The sequence below is a fragment of the Schistocerca cancellata genome, chromosome 6, assembly GCF_023864275.1.
Source record: "Schistocerca cancellata isolate TAMUIC-IGC-003103 chromosome 6, iqSchCanc2.1, whole genome shotgun sequence".
Lineage (NCBI taxonomy): Eukaryota > Metazoa > Arthropoda > Insecta > Orthoptera > Acrididae > Schistocerca > Schistocerca cancellata.
In genome coordinates, this window is record NC_064631.1 from 102501335 (window position 1) to 102514820 (window position 13486).

General features: G+C 43.8%; 1 protein-coding gene across 1 annotated transcript in view; it reads right to left on the minus strand.

The window, feature by feature from the left end:
• The window catches only part of LOC126088171 (SH2 domain-containing protein 3C), a 1167763-nt gene that overhangs the window by 41849 nt on the left and 1112428 nt on the right, over positions 1–13486 (minus strand). Inside the window, exon 11 of the mRNA XM_049906294.1 lies at positions 9616–9788. Coding sequence (XP_049762251.1) covers positions 9616–9788 — 173 coding nt within the window. The remainder of the gene's footprint in view (positions 1–9615; positions 9789–13486) is intronic.

Genomic DNA, 13486 nt, shown 5'->3' on the forward strand with positions numbered 1-13486 from the left:
AAATCTTAGTTCCTCTGCAGACGTCATGAACACATGCATTATGCTCGGTGCTGCTACACGTTGTAAAACGCTATATGCAGTCAAGAAACTGCCAGAAAAAGCTGAACCACTGTACTGGTGACTTCGACGCCAGTTTGTGCTGACCGCTTAAGGCCCCTACACGAGCAACAATCAACCGATCGTCCTACCGAAAAATTGTGCGTACGTAGGCGTTTTGACCGACTGACCGACGAACTTTCATGTTCGTCTTCAGTAACTGTTTATGGAGAAATTTGAAAACTGCAGATTTATGTGGGACACGTAGTGCAAGAAGTAAAGCGATATAGATACAAGAAATGAAGCACTTTTTTCATTTTTTTAATGAATCCATAATGGTTTCGTGTGGCACATAGATTGAATTAAAGTCCGTCGATGACCTCTATTTGTCTTTTTGCGTTTTATTTCCGATACTTATCGGAAATGAAATCTTAAAACCGAAATATTGACATGCAATGGAGGGTATTTCTCTCTGACATACCATCACTGGAGGCCCCGTGCAAGACGGTCATCAGTCTGACTGACATTGAGCTGAGTGACGATGCGGTTTCAGTTCTGGAGAAGGGACTTAGCTTGGCTCCCATCCCTAAGAACACATCGGTTACGGACATTTGTCAGCACAGTTGCAGCGCAACTACCGCCTGCGACAGTGGAAGAAGTATGTTGTGAAACCTGCCGTGCTCTGACGAGAACTAATCCTACAAAGTCAAATATTACCAGCAGAGAGCGGGCGGCGATTCGGGATCCGAGAGAATGCTGAGAGATTGTCGTCTTACCCGCTGACAGAGGCAACGCTGCTGTTGTTCTTTCCCACAATGGCTACGTTGAGAATTTGCAGAGCCTGATAGACGACGACTCCCACAGGTAGATCAACGCTAACTGCACAAAGAGGATGGAGAACAAGACTGGAGCTCTCTTCAAAGACGCAGATTTGCCTCAAGGACCTCTAGCGCCAAGGCTTTATGAGGTGCCTTTGCGCCCTATTGTACGGAAATACTAAGCCCTTTTGTGGGTAAATGCACCTATCATATCTGCAAAAAATGGCTCTGAGCACTATGGGACTCAACTGCTGTGGTCATAAGTCACCTAGAACTTAGAACTACTTAAACCTAACTAACCTATGGACATCACACACATCCATGCCCGAGGCAGGATTCGAACCTGCGACCGTAGCGGTCGTGCGGTTCCAGACTGTAGCGCCTTTAACCGCTCGGCCACTCCGGCCGGCTATCATATCTGCAATTCTGTGGATTCTGTAAAACAGGGTGAAAGACTGATGTCCTGGTGAGTTTTGACATCGTTTCATTACTCACTGGTAGCTAGCTCTACGAGAGTCACTAGAGCTTGTTGGTCAGAAATTTGACGATAAGACGACCGACCTTTTCAGGTGTGCCCTGACCTGCACATATTTTCTGTTTAATGGAAAATACTACGAACAAATGGAAGGAGTCGCAATGGGCAGCCCTCTCTCGCCTGTGGTCGCGAATTTGTATATGGAGTACTTCGAGGAGGAAGCCCTGGCCTCTTTCAAATGGAAACCCACGTGTTTCTCCTTTATGTGGATAACATGTTCGTCACCTGGCTCTATGGAATGGGCAAACTCCTAGACTTCCTTACACATTAGAACTCCAAATTCTCTATGGAGACTGAAGAAGAAAGAGGATGATCATTCCTGGACGCCATGCTCAACAGAAGAGCTGATGGCACCCTGGGTCACGGTGTTTATTGGAAGAAAACGCACGCCGTGCTGCCACAACCCTCCGCGAAGGACTGGGGTTCTAAGAACAATATACGCAGGACGCGCTCCATTTGAGACATAGATCCGGCCGGTATGGCCGAGCAGTTCTAGGCGCTTCAGTCTGGATCCGCGCGACCGCTACGGTCGCAGGTTCGAATCCTGCCTCGGGCATGGATGTGTGTGATGTCCTTAGGTTAGTTAGGTTTAAGTAGTTCTAAGTACTAGGGGACTGATGACCTCAGATGTTAAGTCCCATAGCGCTCAGAGCCATCTGAACCATTTGAGACGTAGAGAGTCTGTCCAGGAGCTGAAACAGCTCAGAACTGTATTCCGAAAAAAACAGGTACCCAGAATCGCAGATCAGGCGCGCTCTCCGCCCCACCGCAACAGTGCTATCTATGGAGACGGAAGAAACCATGGATGAACAGGCAGCCACTGCCTTTATACCGTACACTGGCGCACTATCGGGAAAAATCGGACTCATATTGAAGAAGCACCGAGTAAAACCGTCTTTTGCTCGCCCAATAAAACACGAGCATTATTGTGAAGTGCCGGAGATGATCTCGATTTGCGGAAGGCCGGCGTATAAGATTCCATGTCATGTTGGAAAACGTATCAGACAGACAGTGCTCACCAACGAAGGTCCTTACTGAGAACACCAGACACACACTCAACTGATGTATCCCAACAAATCGGCGGTCGCAGAGCACTGTTTGTCTGAGAATCGCGCGATGGTGTACGAACATACTAGGAACTTGGCACAGACTTCCAAATAATGAGACAGCGTGTTTAGAGGGGCCACAGAAATTCGTACCACGGGTGATCTCATCAACCGAGATAATCTTAGCAAGGCCTGGGAACCAGGACTGAGTTTAATTGAGAAAACTATCAGCAAACAAAACGATCTGGCAACCAGAGCTGACAGAGAACTTACATGAGGACCGCGGACGGAAGGGCGGGGGTGGGGGATATTAGTAATCGGCCGCGAGCCCTGAGGAGCCCAGTTCGTCACTGCACCTGACCATGGCGACGTGTTTGATCGCCAAAATATTGTGCCCGTTGGACACTATGAAGCGGCAGTAGGTACACCTGTGGACTATTCGATCAACAAATACGCTGGGAGAAACTGAAGAATCACAAAGTGTGGGATAATTTTTATAGTTCTAACAGTTCCTAAATTCTTGATTTCTTATGCATCTGTTGTTGTATTTATTAGACAATGTGCGCCACCGCCATGTGTAGTTTTTCTTCTTCGAATATGAAATGCTTTTCTTAAACTTACAGGTAATCTTCTATGTTTTTTTATGTTTATGTTTCTGTTTTTATGTTTACATGAACGTCTTTTGTTTTATTTACTTCGCTGGGTCTTCCTCAGGCAGCTACAAAAAAAAAAAAAAAAAAAACGCTGCATGTCTCAGGAATCGTTTTAATCAATAACTGTGGGGATAAAACAGCACTGAATTTGAGATCCTCGTAACTTCTGCAGTGGCTAGAAACCGTAATGTAGCTAACAGTCTTTCCTCGCAGCTCACAGCCTCTCTAAAGACTGTATTCTAATTCGTTAAGAATGGTTTGATGATGTACAGCAGCTCCGAAATGCATGAGTCACCCATTCTTAAGTAATTACGAAAATCATTGGCTCCCAGTTTCTTAAGTAACAGAGTGTGGGTAATTTTTTTTTCTTACGTTAACCACTTCTTTCCCCACAGCTTTCTCTAGGCTTTTTTTTTGCCTTGTTACCTTTGAAACAGACAAAGCAAACTCCCGTTTTTGTTTGTGCGTAAAACCAAGCTGGATCAAGTGGAGCCGGCCGGGCTGGCCGAGCGGTTCTAGGCGCTACAGTCTGGAACCGCGTGACCGCTACGGTCGCAGGTTCGAATCCTGCCTCGGGCATGGATGTGTGTGATGTCCTTAGGTTAGTTAGGTTTAAGAAGTTATAAGTTATAGGGGACTGATGACCTCAGAAGTTAAGTCCAATAATGCTCAGAGCAATTTGAACCATTTGATGAAGTAGAACATAAACACAATGAAGCAAATATAAACAAATCACAGCAGGTCAGCTCTGTAATCGCTAAGTGCAGCCAGTCAGGACACGTGTTGGCTACCTGCCGCGCGGGATTAGCCAAGCGGTCTATGGCGCCGCAGTCATGACTGAGTGGCTGGTCCCGGCGGAGGTTCGAGTCCTTCCTTGGGCATAAGTATGTGTTTTTGTCCTTAGGATAATTTAGGTTAAGTAGTGTGTAAGCTTAGGGACTGATGACCTTAGCAGTTAAGTCCCATAAGATTTCACACACATTTGAACATTTTTTTTTTTTGTGTTGTTACCACACTTACTTGTGATGTAAATTCAAGAACATCATGTAGGAAACTGTTCAAGTAACTGGGTATTCTAATCACTGCTGCTCAGTATATTTATTCCTTAATGAAATTTGTTGCAGATAATATATCTCTATTTCCAACAAATAGCTCAATACATAGGATCACTACTAGGAATAAGAACAATCTACACAAAAACCTAAAATCTCTTACCTTGGTCCAAAAAGGGGTCCAATATTCAGGAACACACATTTCCAATAAATTTTCATCAATCTGGTTTCAGATAAGGCGCAATTTAAACAGAGTTTGAAAGATTTCTTGATAGGCAACTCATTCTTCTCTACAGATGAACATAGAAACAGGGACTTTTTTTCTTTATTGTGAATTTAATACCCGTATAAACAACAGGTAGGCTGGCAGCAGCACATTACGCCGCTCTTCAGCCCAAGATATTACAATGGTAAAACAGAGAAGACACATGAGTTGGAACAAATCGGCGGGGAAAAAACAGTAGACACATGAACATAAAAAACAGGAAGCCGTTTACACTCGATGACAATCCACACTACAAACTGTTGACACGACGCACAAGCACTGATGAGTGATGACTTTGATGGTATATGTGAACGATGGAGCGTGACGGTGAACACTGAACACAAAACACGACGGCACACACGAGACATGGATGGCGATGATCTCCTGTGCGCGAATGTCCACGTAACGTGTGCGAGTCCGGCGGACCTGCCAAGAGGGTAAGAAGGGCGGGGGGGGGGGGGGAGGGGAGAACAAAACATGCCAATGGCAGAGGAGAGGGGAGGAGGAGTAGAGGGATGGGGGAGGGGAAGCCCGGGGGAGTAGTGGGGAGAAAGGTAGGAGGGATGGAGGGGGGAGAAGGGAGGGAGGGTGCCCAAAGGAACAAACATAGGAAGATGGAGGGAGGTTCAAAGTTGGTAGGAGGGGTAGACGGAGGGGAGCAGGGCATCATCAGAGATGGGGAGCTGGCGGAAGCCACCTTGGGAGAGGGGGTAACAGGGACTGTTAGCTTTCCGTTTTGACAGCACTTGGTCACAACAGTCCAAAATGAGATAATTTGTGTATGATGAATTTATTAAAAGTGCCTAACTATGTTTCATTCTGACAGTAGTACTTCCAGTTTACTGTAACGTATTCACATATATTGATAATCTCTCGAAAATCAGGGCAGTAAGTACTACGAAGGGAAAAAAGGATTAACATCGCCGTGGGCGGAGCTTGTGTAGTACGCATTTGTGCCGCTAGGCGTGTCAAGTGCAGCTCATTGCCAGTTCAGTGCCGCCTGTGTTGTCGAGCTGGCTTGTTCTGTTCGTCTGCAGTGATAGTTTTTGCTAGCGCTGTTTTGTTCTTGTTTCGTTTTTTATGATGGCAAGTTTAAGTGAACAATGTGCAGCTCTGAAATTTTGTTTTCTACTGGGTAACAATGCTGCTGAAACTGTTTTAATGTTGAAACCAGCTTACCAAGGTGACGCTATGGGAAAAACTCAAGTGTACGAGTGGTTTTCTCGATTTAAAAATGGCGACATGTCGATTGATGGCAAACCTCTTCCTGAACGTCCATCAACTGCCCGAATTGACGAAAATATTGAAAAAAATTCGACAGCTTGTGCTCACAGACCATTTTCAGAAGACTGCGCAATGGTGTTCGTCAAAAAAGACGATTTGTGGCAGACAGGAGACTCTTTCTTCCACCACGACAACGCACCTGCACACACAGTTATCTATGTTAGAAAGTTTTTGGCTAAAAATGGCATAGTTGCGCTATCCCCGCAGCTTAGTTGCCTGACCTGGCTAAGGCCGGTATTACACTATCAAATTTCTTTGTCAAAGATTTGATCAAAGATGTGATCCAATATTCCGTCCAATATATTTGACAAAGATCTTTGACGTAGCGCTAGAAGGGGTATTACACTGTCATCAAATTTTTCGTCAAAGTTCAAGATGGCTGACAACAACTTGTTATTAACCACAGCAGTTGTACGTACCCCAATTGCATTGTGTGCACATGCGGAAAAGAAGTGGGGGAAAAATGGAACCATACATACGAGGTTGACAGTCTTAAAGTCCTGGGATTACAACTTGATAATAAATTCAGTTGGGAGGAGCACACCACAGAACTGCAGAAAGGCCTTAACAAATCTGTATTTGCAATTCGAGTGTTAGCAGACATGGGCAACATAAAAATGAAAAAGCTTGCATACTTTGCCTACTTTCATTCCATAATGTCATATGGGATATTATTTTGGGGTAAATCTTGAAGTCAAACAAAAGTTTTCAGAGTCCAAAAGCGTGTAATACGTATTATTTGTGGAGTAAATTCACGAACGTCCTACAGAAACCTCTTCAAAGAACTGCATATACTAACTACTGCCTCTCAGTATATTTACTTCTTAATGAAATTTGTCGTAAATAATATATCTCTTTTTCCAACGAACAACTCAGTTCAAACATGATCTGCACAAGGACTTAAAAGCACTTACTATAGTTCAAAAAGGGGTCCACTACTCAGGAACACTCGTCTTCAATAATTTGCCAGGAAACATAAAAAATTTAGTTAGAAATAAAGATCAGTTTAAAAGGAGCCTGAAAAACTTACTACTAGCCAACTCCTTCTACTCCATTGGCGAAATTTTTAATAGAAACAAATGGTGTATTGTATTTATTCATACTATTAGTATTGTTATTTCAGCTTAAAAAAATCGACATGTTCCACATCCACGAGGATCTCCTCAGCACGGATCTATGGAACGAAAAACTAATCTAATCTGGGTGAAGCCGTGGGTTTTACGACGACACGATAAAAGCATTCAACAAAACTTGTTACGTGAGCTTACAGTGGAAGACGTCACGTCGTACATCAATTACTTAAGAATGGATGAGCATACATTTCTGTATGTGCCCAATGAAGTGTATCCTCATATCACAAAGCACAATATTCACTTAAGAACTGCTACATCTTCAGAAGACAGGCTCGCTGTAACACTCCGATTCCTTGCTACAGGAGAGGGTTATGTGAGGTTAGGTTAGGTTAGGTCAGGTCAGGTCAGGTCAGTTCTGGTCAGGTCTCCAATCTTCTTAATCTATTTTTGTATTCAGGGTGCCTCACGTTGTAAAGCGCCTCATCAGCTTCAGACATCTTTATTAATTTTGTAGTTGTCGGCACACACCAATTGTATTTACCGGCAATGGTTATAAAAACACTACAGACGGCAGAACGCTGCAGCGATGCTAGCGCTCCATATGATAACATGTCACATTACAGTGAACAGAAGACAAGCGGTTTCTTTGATCAAATATACAGCGAGGCCCTAGATTTGATCAAATATTGGACGACATTTGACAAAGTCCCTATTACACTATCAAATATCTTTGACAAAGATATTGGACAAAGATATTGGACAAAGAAATTTGATAGTGTAATACCGGCCTAAGAGTCAGTTTATTATTTCCACGCATGAGAAGGGGCATGAAAGGACACTGATTTGACAACATTGAAAAAGTCAAGATAGAAACCAGGGAGAAGCTGTCAACCGTTTCTAAAGATAACTACTAAGAATATTGATGGTGTTAGGACAGCAACCAGCCACAAATTTACTTTCAGTTCCTTTATTTAGAGGGTACCGTTACCGCTTTCGAATCGTAGTGATTCATCTTCAGACTTACACGCTTTCCTTATGACATTTGGTGTGTTTTTTTTACAGATTAATTGCACTAAAATATAAATAATACATAATTATAAGCACGCCATACACAGATGGTTACGTTACAGATTTTCGTTGCATGTGACTTACATGAAATGTCGGTTTGGAGTGTTTGTTTTCATAACATTCGTCCAACATATGTGAATACATTCCCACTGCATTCTTATTGTTGCACACGTAAATTTTTCTCACTGAACACTTTAGATTTGTCACCGAGAAGTTTTCTACCACACACCACATGTTTTGATGCATACAAAGGGCTTACAAACATGTGAGTATCAGAGATGCTATGGTATATTGTAACATTTGAAGATGTCCTATGTTTGGAAAGGATCATATATTCAGTTATGCAACTGAAAAGCCTTTTACACTGGTACAGAGACATTGATTTTTTCTGTTACATTAATTATAAAGTTGGTTTTTTGTACTGTATAGGTAAAATAGTACATTATTTAATTACATTTAGCATCATGAGAATTATAGTGACATAAATTTGCTACTTGATCTGCAGATAGGCGTACTGGTATTATTTGCTTTGGAGGTTGGAAAATAATTTTTGGAAATTTTTCAGGAAAGGGGTGTTAGCTAACACTGTTTGTTCATTAAGGATATAGTCTGGGGTGCTGTTTTTGTGTGTGTGTGTATTTCTGTTTCTTCTAATATATTCATAGTGGCTCCTTTTTCTGCTAGATGTAAAATTTTTAAGTTGTTCTCAATGTTTCCCACTGAATGCTTTTCTTCAGCAATATGGGCTGCAAATGCAGATTTGTTCAGATTAGCAAGTCTTAAAGCAACTTTATAATTAATGTAACAGTATCAACTGAAAAAAATCAATGTCTCTATACTAGTGTAAAAGGCATTTCAGTTGCATAAGTGAATATATCATCGTTTCCAAACATAGGACATCTTCAAATGTTGCGATATACCATAGCATCTTTGATATTCATATGTTTGTAAGCTCTTTGTATGCATCAAAACATGTGGAGCGTGGCAGAAATCTTCTCGGTGACAAATCTAAAGTGTTCAGTGAGACAAATTTACGTGTGCAACAATAAGAATGCAGTGGGAATGTATTCACATATGTTGGACGAATGTTATTAAAACAAACACTCCAAACCGACATTTCACGTAAGTCACATGCAACGAAAATCTGTAACGTAACCATCTGTGTATGGCGTGCTTATAATTATGTATTATTTATATTTTAGGACAATTAATCTGTAAAAAACACACCACATGTCATAAGGAAAGCGTGTAAACCGTCTGAAGATGAATCACTACGATTCGAAAGCGGTAACGGTACCCTTCGAATAAAGGAACTGAAAGTAAATTTGTGGCTGGTTGCTGTCCTAACACCATTAACATTTGTCTTCAAATAACAGCCACGGTTTCCATCATGTCATCATATGACAAAATTGCATACTACAAAGAATGTTTCGAACAGTGGAAGCACCGGTGGGAAAAATGTATTAGTTGTAATGGCAAGCATTCTGAAGGAGGTTGTCTTGTAAACAATTCGAAAATATATAGCTTTTAAAAAATAATTCCTGTTTTTTGCGTAACCGCTCGTTTTTTGTTGTTGTGTTATGCTTTCTGACATGTTCCACATCCACGAGAATCTCTCTGGAACGAAAACTGAATCTGATCTCCACGAAATCGGTCGCTCGGTCGGTCGGCCGATAAATTGGTTCGTGTGTAGGGAGGGGCGTTTAGACCGAGTGCGGTGTGGGGAACGCCCTGATGGGAGCGCTAGCCAGCAGAGCGATTGCTTGTTCTTGTACTTGTACTTGCCTCTCGATGAGGTCGAGGCGCAGCTGCCGGCCGTGCGGCAGCGTGACGAGCTCGAGTCCGCAGGCGATGCCGAGCCCCAGGTCTGCGGCGTCGAGCAGCAGCGAGAGGTCGACGCGCGTCAAGTGGGCCGCCAGCACGCGCGGGCCCGTCTCCTGCAGCTGCCGCCGCACCGCCTGCGCATGCGCATGCGTCACCCTCAGAGGTCCGTAGCAGGTAAAGGCCCCGCACACGATCAAACTGTTTGTCAAACTGCACACTGTTTGCCAAACAGTTGGCCGTGTAGGGTGCTGTTTGACGTGTTTGTCAAGCATAGATCGTGTTTGCGAGATAATTCTGATTACTGAAAAGTTCGACGAGATGGCGGACGCTGCTTTTGTCTATTTTTCGTCCCATATGTATTAGGAAAATTTATTTTTTACAATTTATCTCACTGTATGGTCAATCTGCAGAATTATGCAAACTACGATTATGGATGAAAACAAAATAGCGCCGAAAATTACCAAAATGGTAGAGGTATCACATCCTACCCAGCCACATCTTACGCAGAAAGAGGTTATGAATGAAATCAATAATTAATGGATGATGGAGAAACGGGAGTGCAATGAAACAAAAGAAATGGAAGTTCTCCGGCTGTTCTACAGACGATGTAGGCTATATGTTCGAGGGTAATCCCGAAAGTAAGGTCTCCTATTTTTTTATAAGTACAGAACTCTGTGTGGCAGTTGCTCTCACTGTTATGAAGAGTGCTTCACGCGCTGTGTGTAAACATGCGCACGCAGCGCTGAGGCGCTCAGTCTCGGCTTGGCAGCCGTTGAGAATGGAGCTCATGTTGGACGTTACCGCCAAGTACGAATTGCGCGCAGTTATTCGGTTTCTGAACGCAAAGGGCACTGCACCGATTGAAATCCATCGCCAATTGACGGAAGTGTATGGTGAGTCGTGCATGGATGTCAAAAATGTTCGTAATTGGTGTAGAAAATTTGCAGCTGGTCGGACCGAAATTCACGACGAACAAAGGAGCGGGAGACCGTCAATTTCTGAGGAGACAGTGTTGAAGGTTGAAAAAAGCATGCGTGATGATCGGCGGATCACCCAGGATGATCTCTGCACGTTGGTTCCTGAGGTTTCCCGAAGCACCACTCACAGAATTTTAACGGAAACATTGAACAACCGGAATGTGTGCGCAAGATGGGTGCCACCACGCATGCTGACTGAGTGAGGACCACATGCGGCAACGTGTTGATGCTTCCCGCGCATTTCTTCACCGCCTTGCAGTCGAACAGGACAACTTTCTGGACTCAATTGTCACGGGTGACGAAACCTGGGCATACCACTTTACACCTGAGACCAAGCAACAATCACGCCAGTGGCGGCTTCCTTCTTCGCCATAGCTGCGGAAATTCAAACAAACACAGTCTGCCGGTAAAGTCATGACAACCGTTTTTTTTGGGATCGGAAAGGGGTATTGTTGGTCGACTTTATGCCCACTGGGACCACAATTAACGCTGACATGTACTGTGAGACTCTGAAAAAACTCAAACGGGCAATTCAGAGCCGGGGAAGAGGAATGTTGAGCAAGGGCGTACACATTCTCCATGACAACGCTCGCCCACACATCGCTCGGCAAACCATTGCTCTCCTGCAAAAGTTTCAGTGGAACATAATCACCCACCCACCCGACAATCCTGACTTGGCGCCCAGTGACTATCACCTGTTCCCTAGGTTAGAAGAACATTTGGCCGGAAAGCGATTCAGCTCCGACGACGAGGTGAAAGCAAAGGTTCGTAACTTTCTGAACAGCATGGTGGCGAGCTGGTATGACATATGCATACAAAAACTGCCACAACGTCTACAAAAATGCATCGACAGAAATGGTGATTATGTCGAAAAATAGCTAAATGTTCAAGCTGTAAACTGATATAAACCATTGTAGATATAAACACGTCTATGTACTTATAAAAAAAATAGAAGACCTTACGTTTGGGATTACCCTCGCATGTAAGGAAGAGTGGTTTTAACGTCCCGACGACATCGAGGTCATTAGAGACGGAGCACAAGTCGGAGTGTGCGTCAAGGATAGGAAAGGAAATCGGCCGCGTCCTTTCAGGGGAATCATCCCCGCATTTGCCTTTCGCGATTTAGGAAAATCACGGAAAACCTAAATCTGGATGGTGGGACGCGGGTTGGTACCGTCGTTCTCCCGAATGCGAGTCCAGTGTGCTAACCACGGCGCCACCTCACTCTATTTAGGCTTTGTGTTCCCATGTTGTTATATTTTAAAGAATTCTCATTAGAAGACCAAGTAGAAGAGAACAACTTTCGCATATTTGCGTCTCCTTTTTCTATTTGAGGGCAAAGTAACTCTAAACAAGTTATTAAACTTTTTACTGTCCATCCGTAGGAAGTTGATGTAATCATCAGGTTTTGAATGTAACATTTCACTAACAAGTTTTCATGTTATATTTCTCTCTAATTTTAAATCATTCTCTGCACCAACATCTTCGTTTTCTTCTTCTTTAAACAGTGGTAGAAAGGCTTTATCTGCATTTGTAGCCATTCCCACATACGCCAAAATACATCATACGCGAAAAGCGTCTGCTTCAAAAGTAAGGTTAAATTGCAAGCTTTCTTGGTGCGTGTACAGCTTGCCTGATCCATCTGTAGATAAGAGCAAATTTGACAGACAAGTTAGCTCTTTTACGAGGGCTGTAACAAATGGGTAAATTTCTCTCTCATTTTAAGCCATTCTCTGGACCAGCGTCTCGTTATTTATTCCTCTTCATACACAGCGCCAAAGTCAATCCAGGACTACATTGTCTAATGTACTGCATCACAAAAGACTGATAGTTACTAGGGCCACCAAGCTGAGAGGGGCACCCCAGTTCAAAATCTGTGTGTAGGGTGTATCATAACTAGTAGTAAAAAGTGACGTGGCTAAAAGTGTATGGCACTTTTGAGAGAGAATTGTGAATGTGCAGTTACGTGCCACTACTGAGTTAAGAATGGAATATTGTCCTAGTTAGCAAAAACGTTTACTAATGGGGAGAGATCTGGCGACCTTGCTGGCCAAGTTAAGGTTCGGCAAGCACGAAGAGAAGCAGCAGAACTCTCGCCTTGTGCAGGCTGGCATGTATCATCTTGTGTTTGCATGAATGGCAACAAAACAGGGTGCCGAATATCGTCGACGTACTGGTGTGCCGTAAGGCTGGGCGGATGACAGTCAAAGGAGTCCTACTACGAAATGAAATGCCACCCCTCACTATCTGTCCCAGATGTCGAGCAGTATAGCGGGCTACAGCCAGGTTGGTGTCTCTGCTGTCTGGGGGAGTCTTGGGACACAGCTTTGGCCCAGAATCTCACTGACTGGAGTGGAAATGTCTTCAGTGATGAATATTGCCTCGAATTGAATCCCAATGACCAGCAATTCTCTTTGAAAGGTACGACGGACTCTAGAGAGCAGTAGTCTGCCTGTTTAACTGAGTGGTTACGTGGTTGCCTCCCATGCAGTGGGCCCGGCTATCACTGCCGGCCAGGTTGCAGATTTTCTCCCCCCATGGAGTCGCTGTCGTGTTGTACTCATCACCATCGACATGCAAGTCACCAAATGTGGCGTCACGGCGGTCGACTCGCCCGGAAGAGGCCTCCCAGCCAACAGTGCTATATGATCATTTCATTTCATTTTACTAGGCCTGGCAGCGCACATGAAGGGCGTGTAGAGTGTCACATGTTGAGTGTTCATTGTGAAGGATGAGGCCGTGTACTCGTTTGAGACTGCATTATCAGCACGCGACACATTTTGAAAGCATCCACATTGTGAATCTCCATTTCGCTGGCTGGTCGAATCGTGCAATATCCAGGTTTGTGGGGCATT